This window comes from Nannobrachium achirus (genome assembly GCF_963921795.1).
Source record: "Nannobrachium achirus genome assembly, chromosome: 9".
Classification (NCBI taxonomy): domain Eukaryota; kingdom Metazoa; phylum Chordata; class Actinopteri; order Myctophiformes; family Myctophidae; genus Nannobrachium; species Nannobrachium achirus.
In genome coordinates this window covers 14222489-14235992 of record NC_137818.1, presented here as the reverse complement: position 1 = coordinate 14235992, position 13504 = coordinate 14222489, and the positions used below count along the sequence as shown (strand labels likewise).

The 13504-nt window shown below is 43.7% G+C and overlaps 1 protein-coding gene across 2 annotated transcripts in view; it reads left to right on the top strand.

The window, feature by feature from the left end:
• Window positions 1-13504, top strand: part of znf512b (zinc finger protein 512B) — a 123958-nt gene that overhangs the window by 80608 nt on the left and 29846 nt on the right. For both annotated transcript variants that reach the window (XM_080734242.1, XM_080734241.1), the window contains 2 exons: window positions 1906-2033; window positions 6825-6917. In XM_080734242.1, the coding sequence (XP_080590368.1) occupies window positions 1906-2033; window positions 6825-6917 (221 nt within the window). The remainder of the gene's footprint in view (window positions 1-1905; window positions 2034-6824; window positions 6918-13504) is intronic.

The window sequence follows — 13504 nt, the reverse complement described above, 5'->3', positions numbered from 1 at the left end:
TTTAATTCAAAAATATCAGATCTACAAGTTCATAGCGCAGCATGAAGTGAGACCCCGAAGGTCGCCGACTCGGGCGCCCTAGCTAAATCATTAGAGCATGCCCTGGGCTACATCTGTGCAAAATGTGGCGCTTTTAGACTGATTAGCACGAAATTACCATTCTATCTTCCTAAGGCCCACGACTATAACATGCATTTTTTTCAAAACCTTTTGAAGGATTTAAAAGACATTAATAGAATCAGGTCGAAATATTCTAAGACTTGCGCAATAGCTTTTCACGACTTTTCAAAAATAGCAGATCTACTATTTTTCAATAGCTAAAGTATAAAATAATTCCCAACGTCTAAACGGGTTAAAAAGTGAAGTGAGGCAGTTAAAATAGCAAGCAGACGCACCAACGTGACGCGGTGCACAAGTGACAGCATCGCGCTGGCCTTTGGCGCCAGGACAGCCAGGCGACACACAGGCCTCCAATCAAGTCTATAATTAACTGAATGAGTTGTGACTGACTGATGGGCCGTCTTTGATTAGATTAGACCGTATTGTCCCAGAGGAGACGTCTGTTTTCACAGCCTGCTCGGCCGTGGAGACGCACATTAGGGAACACTGGTGTACGAACAACACAACATGTTGTTAACACGTTCACTGCAGAGTAATAATGACTGAACGTGGACAAAACAAAACACACTGGACTTAACCCAATCCTCATTCATGGTAAAACAGTAGAACAGGTTGACAGCTTCTGCTTCACATATCTTGGACTTACTGTGGACAATAAACTTAGGTTTGATCAACACATTACATCTATCCGTAAACGTTTTCAGCAAAGACTTCATGTAATCCGTAAATTAAGATCACTGTCTGTTGCCCTCCGTCTTCTGTTATTACTATACAAAAGTATTATTCAACCTATTCTGTTGTATTGCTCAGCATGTTTCTTCACTATACTGTCCATGCCTAACAGAAACAAACTTTACAGTATTACCTGTATTGCTTCCAAGATCATCATGACTTCCCACACCCGCACTTGCTGATATGAACGATAAGGCCATCAAACGCTTAGCACTCTCAATAACAAATGACACTGATCATCCTCTGTATCGCTACTTCGACCTCTTGCCATCGGGGCGTAGATACAGAACTTTGACGTGGCACAAGGTACGGTTTTGTAGGAGTTTTGTCCCCTCAGCCATCGCTGCCCTAAACAATCTGCTAAGCAAGCGCCCCCGTCGCTAGGATGGTTTTCTGTGAATAGTGGGGACCTGATGATCTGTCTTGTGTTGTTTTGTGTTATATGGTTTTGTGTTGTTTTTGTGTTGAACAGACTTGTGAAGACACATTTCCCCTCAGGGACAATAAAGATTATTATTATTAGAACGACAACTTTGTTTTTTTTACTTTTTTTTTACAACAAGGGTTCATATTTTAGATTGTAATTAGAGAATGAAATGAAGCAACACAGAACTAAAAGTTCCTGTTGGCAGCCAATAGTATTCGAGATGGTATCATTTCTACCAATGAACGTTGATTTCTACAATGATGGCGTCGCCCATACAACGGCCAAAAAAAGCTTCATTTGCGCAGCATAGAAACCAATGGCTTCCCACCGTCCATATTTTTTTTACAGTCTATGGCGTTAAAATGTTTTCATTTACTGCTTTCTATCGTTTTAGCGATTTTAACAATTTTGATTTAAAAAAACTATACAGATATTTTCAGATATACATTTTTAATGCTAATATCAGCCGATAATATCGGGAGGCCGATAATATCGGACATCCCTAGTCTCAACGATATGTATCGCCATATCGCCCACCACTAGCGACAGTCACTTTGAAATTCTGAATGAGTGCAACTGCTACTTGTTAAAACGCTAAACGCTTAAAATTGTTTGATTGTTCTCAGGCCCTGCGTCGGACGCCCAGTGGCAGCATGCCATCTCGGAGCGAGGTGAGGTGGTGTGTCCCACCTGCTCCATGGTCACCAGGAAGACCGTCCAGGGGCTGAAGAAACACATGGAGATCTGCCAGAAGGTCAGTCTGATCGCCTGTCCACACTCTGAGAGACATAGACTAAGTAGAGATAGATTTATTGCGACCGAAGGTCACAGTTAACTACTAGTAAGACGCCTCAGGGCGACAAGCGCCCTGTCTTGGCCATCTGGCCAGTCATGTATATCGGACCAGTTACCCATATATGGAGACCCCTGGTACCCATATATGGAGATCCATATACTGTATAATGGAGATATGCTCTGAGAGCCCAAACATGCTTACTCAGTTATTCGTTATGTGAAAGTCCTATGATGTCTATTACATCTGACATCATACCGTTTTATGCCCATATATGGAGAACCAGCCACACCGATATGGGCTGTCTTGGCCATATATGGATTTTGTTAGTGTGGTATGTGGCCTCCATAATGGGCATTCCCATATGGATTCCTGTTTAGATATGGGTTTAATAGGGAACTCCATATAAGTGCATAAAAGGGATTCTGTTAGTGTGACGTCACAGTGAAGCCAGAGCGTGATGTCAGAGCGGCAAACCCATTCTGCTAGAGTGGTTCCCCTGACATCACAGTGATGTCAAGAGTATGATGTCAGAGCGGCAAACCCATAGACCGTAACAAAGTGTACACGTCCAGGCGTTGTTTCACATACTGAACTGCGACCCTTGGTCGCAATGAAAACCAGCACATCTTGTCAGTACGTCCTTACGTGATTCTGTAACGCCTCAATTATGTTGACATTGTGACATCACGTGACATCACTTCCATCAAAGATCAATACTTTTATCAGGCTTTACTATAAATCTAAAAGTAGGCCAACAGAAATAGGAACCACTAATTACTTAAAAGTGACTATATCTTTATAATTGCATTCAATTACAATGTATCACTTAGATACATGGAGTGTTTGTAGGACTGGAGTTTATCCAGACATAATATAATATACATACTATAATATAATATACACACTAAAGTGACAGTAAAACAGTAACATTCCCACTCTCTCAGGAGAGAGAATTCTTGTGTGTGTGTGTGTGTGTGTGTGTGTGTGTGTGTGTGTGTGTGTGTGTGTGTGTGTGTGTGTGTGTGTGTGTGTGTGTGTGTGTGTGTGTGTGTGTGTGTGTGTGTGTGTGCAAGGACGTGCTGGGCCCCTGATTCAGCCCGGGAAAAAGAGTTGTAGAGGCCCTCATTGTGTGCTATAGAGAGAGATCTCTCTCTATAGCACTGCTGCTGCTACTCAAAGATTTGCCATTTCAGATCATGACAAGTGACAAGCCAGTGGGCCAATTACATGAGTTATATTTCGTTGTTGTCGGGTGGAAACCTTGTATGTCCAAAACCGTTTGTTTTGTATTCATCATTTTAAAAATGTTTTAAACTAGTGAAAACAGCCGATCTACAAGCACACAACGCCTCGCACCGCGAGGCGTTGTGTGCTTGTAGATCTGCTGTTTTCACTACTTTTGTGCGATGGCCTTGTATGATGAAGCAGGGCTTTGCTTTGCTTTGCGAAAAAATTTACAAATTTGAAACTTGGAGATACGAGGTTTCTGCCCGAAAGTGACGATTTACTTTGTTGGCCGCCCAGCCCCCAAAATGGAACGAAGGCCGACATTTTATTTTTAATATTTTCCTAATGGCCGGCCTGGCCGTTCGGGAGTTGTCCCGCTTTTCCCAATGGCCAGCACGTCCCTGTGTGTGTGTGTGTGTGTGTGTGTGTGTGTGTGTGTGTGTGTGTGTGTGTGTGTGTGTGTGTGTGTGTGTGTGTGTGTGTGTGTGTGTGTGTGTCGTGTGTGCGTGTGCGTGCGTGCGTGCGTGCGTGTGTGTGTGTGTTATATATTTTCAGTGAGTGATGCCGAAATATAAATGTGACTTTTAGCTGTCCTGCTCCTCTCTCTCTGTCTTAAAGTAGCTGTCATCACCGTCGTCCATTACAACCACATCTGCCTCGCATTTCTACAATCTCAAACTATGTCGGGCGCTCATTCTTGGATTTCTCAAACCTCGCCTGCACGTGAGGTGACACTGGTCCTATAAATCATACGCCATATGCTCCACTCCAGAAGAGACACTCCGTTTAGTTTAATATAATATATAATTATATAAGTGGCGCATGTGTTTTCAATTCATGCACACTCAAACCAATTGGCCGGGGTTAATGTAAACTTCCCCCGACTTCTGCTTTTCGGGCGTAAGTCGAATGCATGTACCATATGTTTGGCGTTACGTTAATGTTGAGTTAGCATATGAACTGCAACGCCCGACAGGGTTGATTTCGTGCCGTTCCAGACGCATGTAATCAACTGTTTTTGCTGCTTTGTCTGCACACCACGAAGACCAAGTGAAGTAATCACAGTCCCCTTTGCCTAGATAAACTTTTAAACGTTTTTACAAGACTGTTGGGCCCTTCGTTTTTATTCGTTTGGACTTTCCCAAAGATTTTTTCCCATACGAGTTCTGTGCTGTTGCGGAATAAACTCTCACTCACGGCCCTCGGAGCGGTGACCTCGACATTGGATTATCACCGCCACTAGTTTATAGCCCCCCCCCCCCTCCCTCCCCGGGGAAGGGGAAACGACCTTGTGTCTCGCCTTCTCTCTGAGGAACAATACTGTGCCAGAGCGCGTCGTCTGGGGAGCAATTACAGTAAGGGTATTGATCACGGGGACAGTGGAAATAATATTGGGTTTGTTATATAAATACGGCGCTGTCGACCGGCTTCCTCTATAGCTATACTTTCTATAATGCCATGATGATGATGTGAAAGCTATAACAGTGTCTTTCGAAATGCATCGGAAGGATACGGTTACACTGGCGCGGTTTGTTTTCATTACAGTTTATTGTGTTCAATAAGCATATTAAAAGAACATGGCTGAAGCAGGGGGCGGGGTGGGTTGCAAACTTGCAACACATGTTCTGTCCAAAGATTTTGGACGTACATGGTTTTTTTCTTTTTTTTGCATGACAGCGACACTGTCATTTGGCTGCCATTTTGCTAATACTTCTCTTACTTCATCTCTCATACTGGGGAGTATGAAGTAAAAGCAACATGGCCTAGTGGTGTGTCATCATAATACGGTCAATTGAGACCGTTTTCCCGTGGAAAAAATAAAACGTGTTCCGGGCTTAGAGTGGTCCAGTCAGTGCTCTCTGGGGCCTCCGCTCCGAGGCGACGTGTTCTTCTTCTTCTTCCTCTTTCTCACAGTCGTCTTTTTTTTTAACCCATTTAGGCCTAGGATTATTGACTGCTTTAACTATTGAAAAATAGCAGATATACAAGCTCACAGCGCGGCACCGAGTGCCACGCTGCGAGCTTGTAGATCTGCTATTTTTTGAAAAAGTCGTGAAAATGTGTGCAAATCTTTGAATATATGTAATTTTAGAGCGAACGTTTGTAACTCAGATTTTGCTTCTGGGTGGTCCTTGGAACGAAATATTTTGAGATGGAGGTCCGTGGCCAAATAAATATCATTTTGGGGGTCCTTCACATGAAAAGGTTTGAGAACCACTGACAGAGTAGTCTCTCAAGAACAGACTAACTGAGCTCCAGTTGAGTGAAAAGGACCTTTTCTTTGACGATGGCTATAGCCAGATTGCTGACATAGAAACATAGGTTTTTCAAAAAAAAAACCTTAGAAGGATTCAAAAGACATTTATAGAATCGGGTCAAAATTCAAATTTTCACGTTTTTTCAAAAATAGCAGATCTACAAGCTCTACGGCACCGAGTGCCGCGCTGCGAGCTTGTATATCTGCTATTTTTCAATAGTTAAAGCAGTCAATAATCCTAGGCCTAAATGGGTTAATGGCGCCTTGGCTCTCTGCAGGCCGTGTGACTCTATTAAAGTGACAGCTCTCGCTGTTAAGCGCTGACAGAATCACCACATTACCGCCGTCGGGTCACTCATCATCAAAACACCTCCTGTACGTCCCCCAACCGGATCGATACACGGAGATGAGCCTCTGCAACGATGCTGTGATGACGCGAGGAAGTGGTTATCTGTGAGAGAGAGAGAACATTGTGTATTATGAAGTGTGATTTTTGCTGGTTCCCTTAATGTCACTTGATGTCCGGCAATGTACTTCAGTGGTTCTCAACCCTTTCAGGCCACGGCCCCTAAAATAATTATATTTTAACTGGGGACCCCCTACCCTGACGAGCACTAAGAGTTGAGGCATTACATTTTGTATAGCACAGTTCTATTGTGAAAATAGCAGATCTATCTGCTCACTTCAAGATCCCAGGGCACACCTAGATATATACAGTGTGTGTGTGTGTGTGTGTGTGTGTGTGGCTATTTTCAAAATGTTTGCTTCTTTCTTATATTATTTAACAATTTGGGCACTGTCTTACCAGTTTTTATATAGTTTGTTGATTACTTTTTTTTTTCTTTTTTTTTTTAAGATTTGTTTTTTGGGCTTTTTATGCCTTTATTGATAGGACAGTAGACTGACAAGAAATGGGGAGAGAGATGGGGAATGACATGTGGCAAAGGTCGTCTGGATCGGGAATCGAACTGGCGACGCCAGCAGGCATCATAGCCTAGTATGTGGTATGCGCCTTGACCACCAGGCCAGCGGGCGCCCCTGTTGATTACTTTTGATGCAGTAATGGTATTTTTCTTTTCTTTCTTGAGGTATTAAAAAGGTTGTCAAATTTCAAAGGGCACACCAAAGCATCTCAAAGGGCACACCAAAGGTCCGCGGCACACTGGTTGAGAAACACTGCCTTACATAACCATCATCATCAACACTTTTTCTCCTCATAGAATAAATAAATGCTGACCCCATTTTTGCACTTTTAACCCTTGCAGCTCCAGGACGCCCTGAAATGCCAGCAGTGCCACAAGCAATTCAGGTCTAAGGCTGGCCTCAACTACCACACCATGGCTGAGCACAGCTCCAAGGTAGGAGCTTGACATTTTGTATATCACGGTTCTATTGTGAAAATAGCAGATCTACATGCTCACAACGCCTCGCAACGTGAGGCGTTGAGGGTCTATAATGAATTAATAATGTGTTATATCAGGGGTCTTCAACGATTTCAGGCCAAGGACCCCATGGTTGAGAGAGAGATGAAGCAGGGACCCCCACAACCTTTTCATAGATTCCATTTACATTTAGTTTCATTGTTTGACAGCACAAACATCATTTTGGAATGATGTCAATTTGTGTTTTCAGATATTTAACCATTTGAACCGCCAATACTTAACTCACTGGACGCCATAAACGTCTATTACGTCTTTGATCCTTAGTGCCATAAACGTCTTTTACGTCTTTTTAATTAATCAAAAGTTTTATAATTTTTTCATAATTGTAATTTCAAAAAAATCGCTCTAGAAGTTTGCCATGAGCCTCCGTGACCGGAGCGATACGGCCGATTTGACTGTAGCACCAGTGTAACACAGTCCGACGGGAAACGGTATAACCGAACATTGGTTCCGGCCGTTTAAATGTTATCTTAAAACGTTCATTTATACACTTCCCGTGCGATTGCTATCCTTGATCGCGATCGCCAGGGCTCTAAAGTGTATAGCATGCTAGCTAAAAGGCCTGGCCAAAATGTAAACAACAAGGCCCAAACCAAAAAAAAGATGGACGTCTTCTTCCTTCTTCTGTTAGTTGATCAGATAGTAGGAGACCACCACCTGGTGGTTTTCACAGTCCATTGCACCCCATATTACACACAGGCCCAGAGACAGCATTCACATATGATGATGATCAAGACATCTTACACATGTTCTATTGAAGCCCAAATCTAATGATAGGATATATATATATAAATATACATGTTTTCCTTTGTAAGAGGGGTAGTGTGGCTTTCGATAGAAGCATAGATTTATATATGTAATTTAAGTACAAAATATGATTTTGGCCCCCATAAAAAGGCAAAATTAAACAAAATGGCTGGCACCAGTTTTGTAGATTTTTAATCAAGGATGGCATTCAGTGAGTTAATAAACTCGACCTTTCACTCTGTACTTCGTCTGCTCTTTTTCCCCGCTATACCAAACCTCTTTGCCGAAAATAGATGATCTACAAGCTCACAACGCCTCGTCCGGGACCCTAGGGGTCCCGGACCCCCTGTTGAAGACCCCTGTGTTATATTTTAGGAGTGCCAATGCTGTCTATCATGCTTGAACATTGGCATGCCTTTGGCTCTGGTCTGGACACACCTTTGTAAAATCAAACACACTCATTATTAGTCTGTTTGGTGCAGCTGTGTTGCTTCCTGGACTGCCATGGTGTTAATCTGCTGTACTTGCGACCCAAGGTTGCGACTGAGGTCGCTTGTCATCCTTAGGCATCTGAAGGGAAACACACACCGGACGCGGAGGCGGCGCGTCAAAACATACAGCCCCATTATTTTCAATGAACTAAACCCACACCGGCAGCGTCAGACGTGCGCATGGCGTGCGTCTGCCACCTCGCCTGCCGCACCGATACGATGCTGTTCTATTTTTCCAGCGTTGCCGCGCAGTGAAAATGTTCTCCTCACCGGGGGAAATGGATGCTCTGCGCAGCATCCAGTTGGTGTTACCGCGCAGCAACTTCATGCACCTCAATACTGCGACACTGCGCAGCCGTCCGCGTCCGGTGTGTGTTCCCCTTTACTGGTTTTTAATCACACCGTGATGTAAGCAACACAGCTGTGGCTAATCGAACTAATAATAGATTGTGTTAGATTAAGGTTGACTACTGTCTATGCTTGCACTTTGACACTGCCATGGCCTCTTGGGGGCACACCTAAATCTTAACGCACCCATTTTTGAGCGGTGGTCACACCGTCTCCTATACGTGGCCGTGTGTGTGTGTATGCGTGGGTGCGTGTCTGTCTGTATGTAGCCTGAGTCTGTATGTAGCCTGCAATACCTTTAATGACCACACATGTTAAGGGAGGGGCGCTGTTGTTCAGGCCAGGCACACACACTCATGTATGCATGCACGCACGAACGCGCACGCACGCACACACACACACACACACACACACACACACACACACACACACACACACACACACACACACACAAACACACAAACACACACACACACACACACACACACACACACACACACACACACAGATGCAGCCTCCACTGCTCTGTTCACACAGGTGATTTTTTATCAACCGCAGCCTGTGTGGCTTATTACCTGCCACGATTTTAATCTGACGTCAGTGCTTTAACCTGGAAGCTGGAACTGTAAAAAACAAAGCTACAAAATCATCCTATAGGGTTCCACGCTCCCTTTAACTGGACACTTGCTAACAGAATGTCTACTTCAAAGGTTTGAATATTTAACAACAGTCGGTCGGTCGGTCTCCTTTAAGGATGCACTCTACTCACTGACAGACTGACTGTTGACTCTGGGGCTCTGGTAATTAACCAGCGGGGAGGAATCTTAAGTGTTGCTTTAAGTGACTCAAGAGGAAGGAGCTTAGGTTTCAGCCAGCGACACACTGACCCAGTGACCACAGAGTGTTACCAAACACCCTGCTCTCTCACACACACACTTTCACTGGCCACATATTATGGACATGGTATATTGTCGTTGTCCGGTGGAAACCTTATAAGTCCAAAACCGTTCGTTTTGAATTTTTGATTTTACAAATGATTTAAACTAGTGAAAATAGCCGATCTACAAGCACACAACGCCTCGCGGGATCGGCTATTTTCACTAGTTTTGTGCGACACTTTTGTATGATGAAGTTGGGTTTAATTTACTAAAAAAAACATACACATTTGAAACTTGGAGATACATGGTTTCTGCCCGACAGTGACGATATTTGATGCCTGCTGCTGCATGCAGCAGCGGCGGTCTCGCCACCACAGGACCCCTGGGTTTGTGGAAGGACGGGTTGCGCCCATTGACATTATAGAGGCCACTGGTCCGGGGACCCCCACCCCCCCATTGGGGGGTCATCCCCTCCAGCTAAATGTATTTGTTTGTTTATTTATTTTAGCTTCTTCCCACCTTTTTCCTCCTCCTCATCATTATTTATTTAACTCAAGACCACGTTCACGTGTTTTGATTTATTTATTAGCTCCCCATTAGCTTACTGTACAGTTACAGCAGCTGCTCTTCTTGGGGTCTCAACCAGCATCGTCAACAACAAGGTTATTTTATCTAGGGCGTGTAAATGAAGGCCCACAACACAGCAGCAGCAGACAGGGCAGATCTATAAACCCGAAACGTCTTCATCTCGCTTGCATTCTGGGCTTGCAGATCTGTTATGTTCGGTGCGTGACACCACATGCAATACAAACCAGGCTTGGCAAGTGCAGGCAAGTGCAGATGCGGCTGTAAACCCTTTAATAATATATATGCACACAACGTCACAGGGACACTTCATTAACCAGAAAGCAAAGTAAATAATATCTTATCAGATGAGCTGATCATCTGTAAAAAAGTAAGGTTGTCAACGTGTGGTGCTTAAATTGATGATGTTGTTACTGTTGAATAGAATCTTCCTTAAGTCCTTGTCAAAATATACAGGTTTGTTCCACTTTGAATGTACCAAATTTGTTGGATTTAACTTATTACAAACTTGTTAAACTGAGGTGTCTTTTAACGTCGCAACAAGCCTCTCCATCGCGGAGCTCATGCTGCTAACGCTCTGAGGCAGAATTGCCGTATATCCAAAGGTTATGTAAGTGACGTGGTCACAACAACTAAGCTGCTAGTAGGCAATACTTCTGTATGTGTCACCGATCATCCTTGGTCCATTGGTCAGGCTTCAGTGCCGAGGTGCAGACAGACAGACAGGGATATGCGCCTGTTCTCTGTTGCTTGAGTGACAGAGCCCGAGGCTCGGCCCGGCCTGATCAATTAGCATTTATTTTAGGCTCGGCCCTACCCGACGTTGTCGGGTAGGGGCTGGGTCGGGCTTGGGCAGAATTTGAGAACTCTAGCTTTCCTGCTGGCGCACCGGATCGTTACTGACATATCGTTAAGGAGAACTCCTTCTTACACTATGCACAAATATGCAGTTACGGTATGCATTATTTGAACAGAGGAAGATTTATTTTCTTTTTTTTTCAGAAAAGCACAAGAATTTACAAATAGCTTTTGGCTTATCAGATTGCAGTAATAAAATGTGAGTTACTGGGTGAGTTATTGTATTTACAGTATAGTACTCAGATATCTTTGTCTGAAATTCATAATGCTAACATTCCTGCACTCAAACAAACAAAACATGAAACTCATCCCAAACTCTGCCAACTGATTCCTCTGAATATTTGCTGTTCTTACTTTCTCTTTTAAACTGATTTTGCCGGTAATCTGGGGTTATCTGTGGTGCTAATCTGTTTCAGTATAGTTTAGTCCTATAATTCAGGTCAGGGGACTTCAACAGGGTCCACCCCTTTTCTACTTTTTTATATTAACCACTTGAACCCTATCGTCCATGTGGGGCTTTTAATCATTTTGTAGTCAGACCTCCAAGCAGATTTATTGTCAATATGTGTCCCTCGCTATTTCAACAGATCCGAGACAAAAATAACGACTAAAGTATAATTCTACCACTTTCCTGTCAACAAGAAAGAGAAGACAAATTAGTAAATGGTAAAAATAGTAAAAAGATTCATGGGCACTGGGGCCTTTTGGCCCCAAAAGTTCTCCTCTGCCTACAAAATGATGTCAGACTTAAGAGCCCCATTCTGAGAACATTAGCAAACAATAGCAGATCTACAAGTTCACAACGCCTCACAGTAGATCGGCTAAGAGGTTTGGTGTAGAGGGGAAAAGAGCTGCCTAAGTACAGAGTGAAAGGTCAAGTTTATTAAGTATTGACGGTTCAAGTGGTTAAATATCTGAAAACGCAAATTGACATGAATACAAAATACACTGTCAAACATGAAACTATGTGGAATCTATGAAAAGGTTGTGGGGGTCCCTGCTTCATCTCTCTCTCAGCTAAGGGGTCCTTGGCCTGAAAACGTTGAAGACCCCTGATTTAGGTAATGTAAAGCATCCCATGAAGCCATGTGTGATGATTATAATGTCTACCATTGGATGGATGCGTGCTAAACTGTGAATACAAGTGTGTACCGTAAGCTTTGTGAAGACACAACTGTTGGTAATAGAACACGGAGCAGGCCACATGCCACGCTCTCTGCCAACGTCAGCCATGACATCCTGGCACTCGTCCATCCCTTCCTTCCCTTCCACTACACACACTGCCACACAGCCAAGAGCAAGGCCAGGTGGATCTCATTAACTTTACTTGACTTTATTTGTTTATTTAGATGGGACAATGCACATTAAACCCTACAGTACATACATACTTGACCGGGGTCCTTCCAGGACCTTACATCCTCCTCCCTTTTTACCCTCGACACCAGGGGTCTTCAACGTTTTCAGGCCAAGGACCCCTTAGTTGAGAGAGAAATGAAGCTTTTCATAGATTCCATATAGTTTTCCGTTTCGTTTGACAGCAGTGTATTTTGGATTCATGTTAATTTGTGTTCTCAGATATTTAACCGCTTGAACTGTCAATACTTAATAAACTTCACCTTTCACTCTGTACTTGATCTGCCCTTTTTCCCCTCTACACCAAACCTCTTTGCCGAAAATAGCGGATCTACAAGCTCACAACACCTCGTGCTGCGAGCAGGGGCCGAAAAATACGTTTTTTTCACTGGAAATTATTCATTTTTAAAGTAAGAAAACTGTTAAAAAACAGTTCTACACAGCGGCAGAACTGTTTAGGCTTAATATAATAGGGTTTATATAAAGCTTCATGTCTTAATCTTACCATGGGAGAAAGTTCTTTCACAGTCACTCAAATCTTTCCTACACAAACTAGACTGCTCCCAAGTCCTGTTCAACGGGGGCCCCCCCCACCGCAGGGCCCCTCTTTCCAGGAGGGGGGACAACCAGGGGCATAGTTCCGCTGATTTAAAATGATTCCAATACAGAACTAAAACTTCCTATGATTGGCCGCTAGTTTCGCTGTTTTCCCCCCCGGCCGGTCGCAAAAAGAATTGTTCTCCATTGGACCCCAATGGGCCCTTTCATTTTCTGACCTTAATTAACATTTTCATAAATACTTTATGGTTCCTATCGCTAGTTAAAAATTGCCTTTCAATCATGTTGATATGCGTTTTGTGAAAATAAGGTCCCATTTATGTTAAAATTGATGATAAAGTTGCGGAGGGAGTGGCCAACTAAACTGATACCAGCCGACTGTGTTCTTCTTTGTGTGCTGTATTTCGCCCATGTATCTCTGCGGTTGCACGTGACCGTTGGCAGCCAATAGCCTCCTCTGGTCGTAATCTATGACGGTGACACCCATGCCAAGGACCCAAAACACTTCAGTTGCGCTGCATAGAAACCAATGGCTTCGCACTGTCCATATATTTTACGTTACGGTCTATGGGGACAACAGTACCCTTTGCCCCCCCCCCCCCCCCCCCATCAGCGGCCCTGCGTACCCCCCCGTTGATAAGACCCTTGCTCTACACTGAATCTCTTTGCCGATCTGTTCACCTGT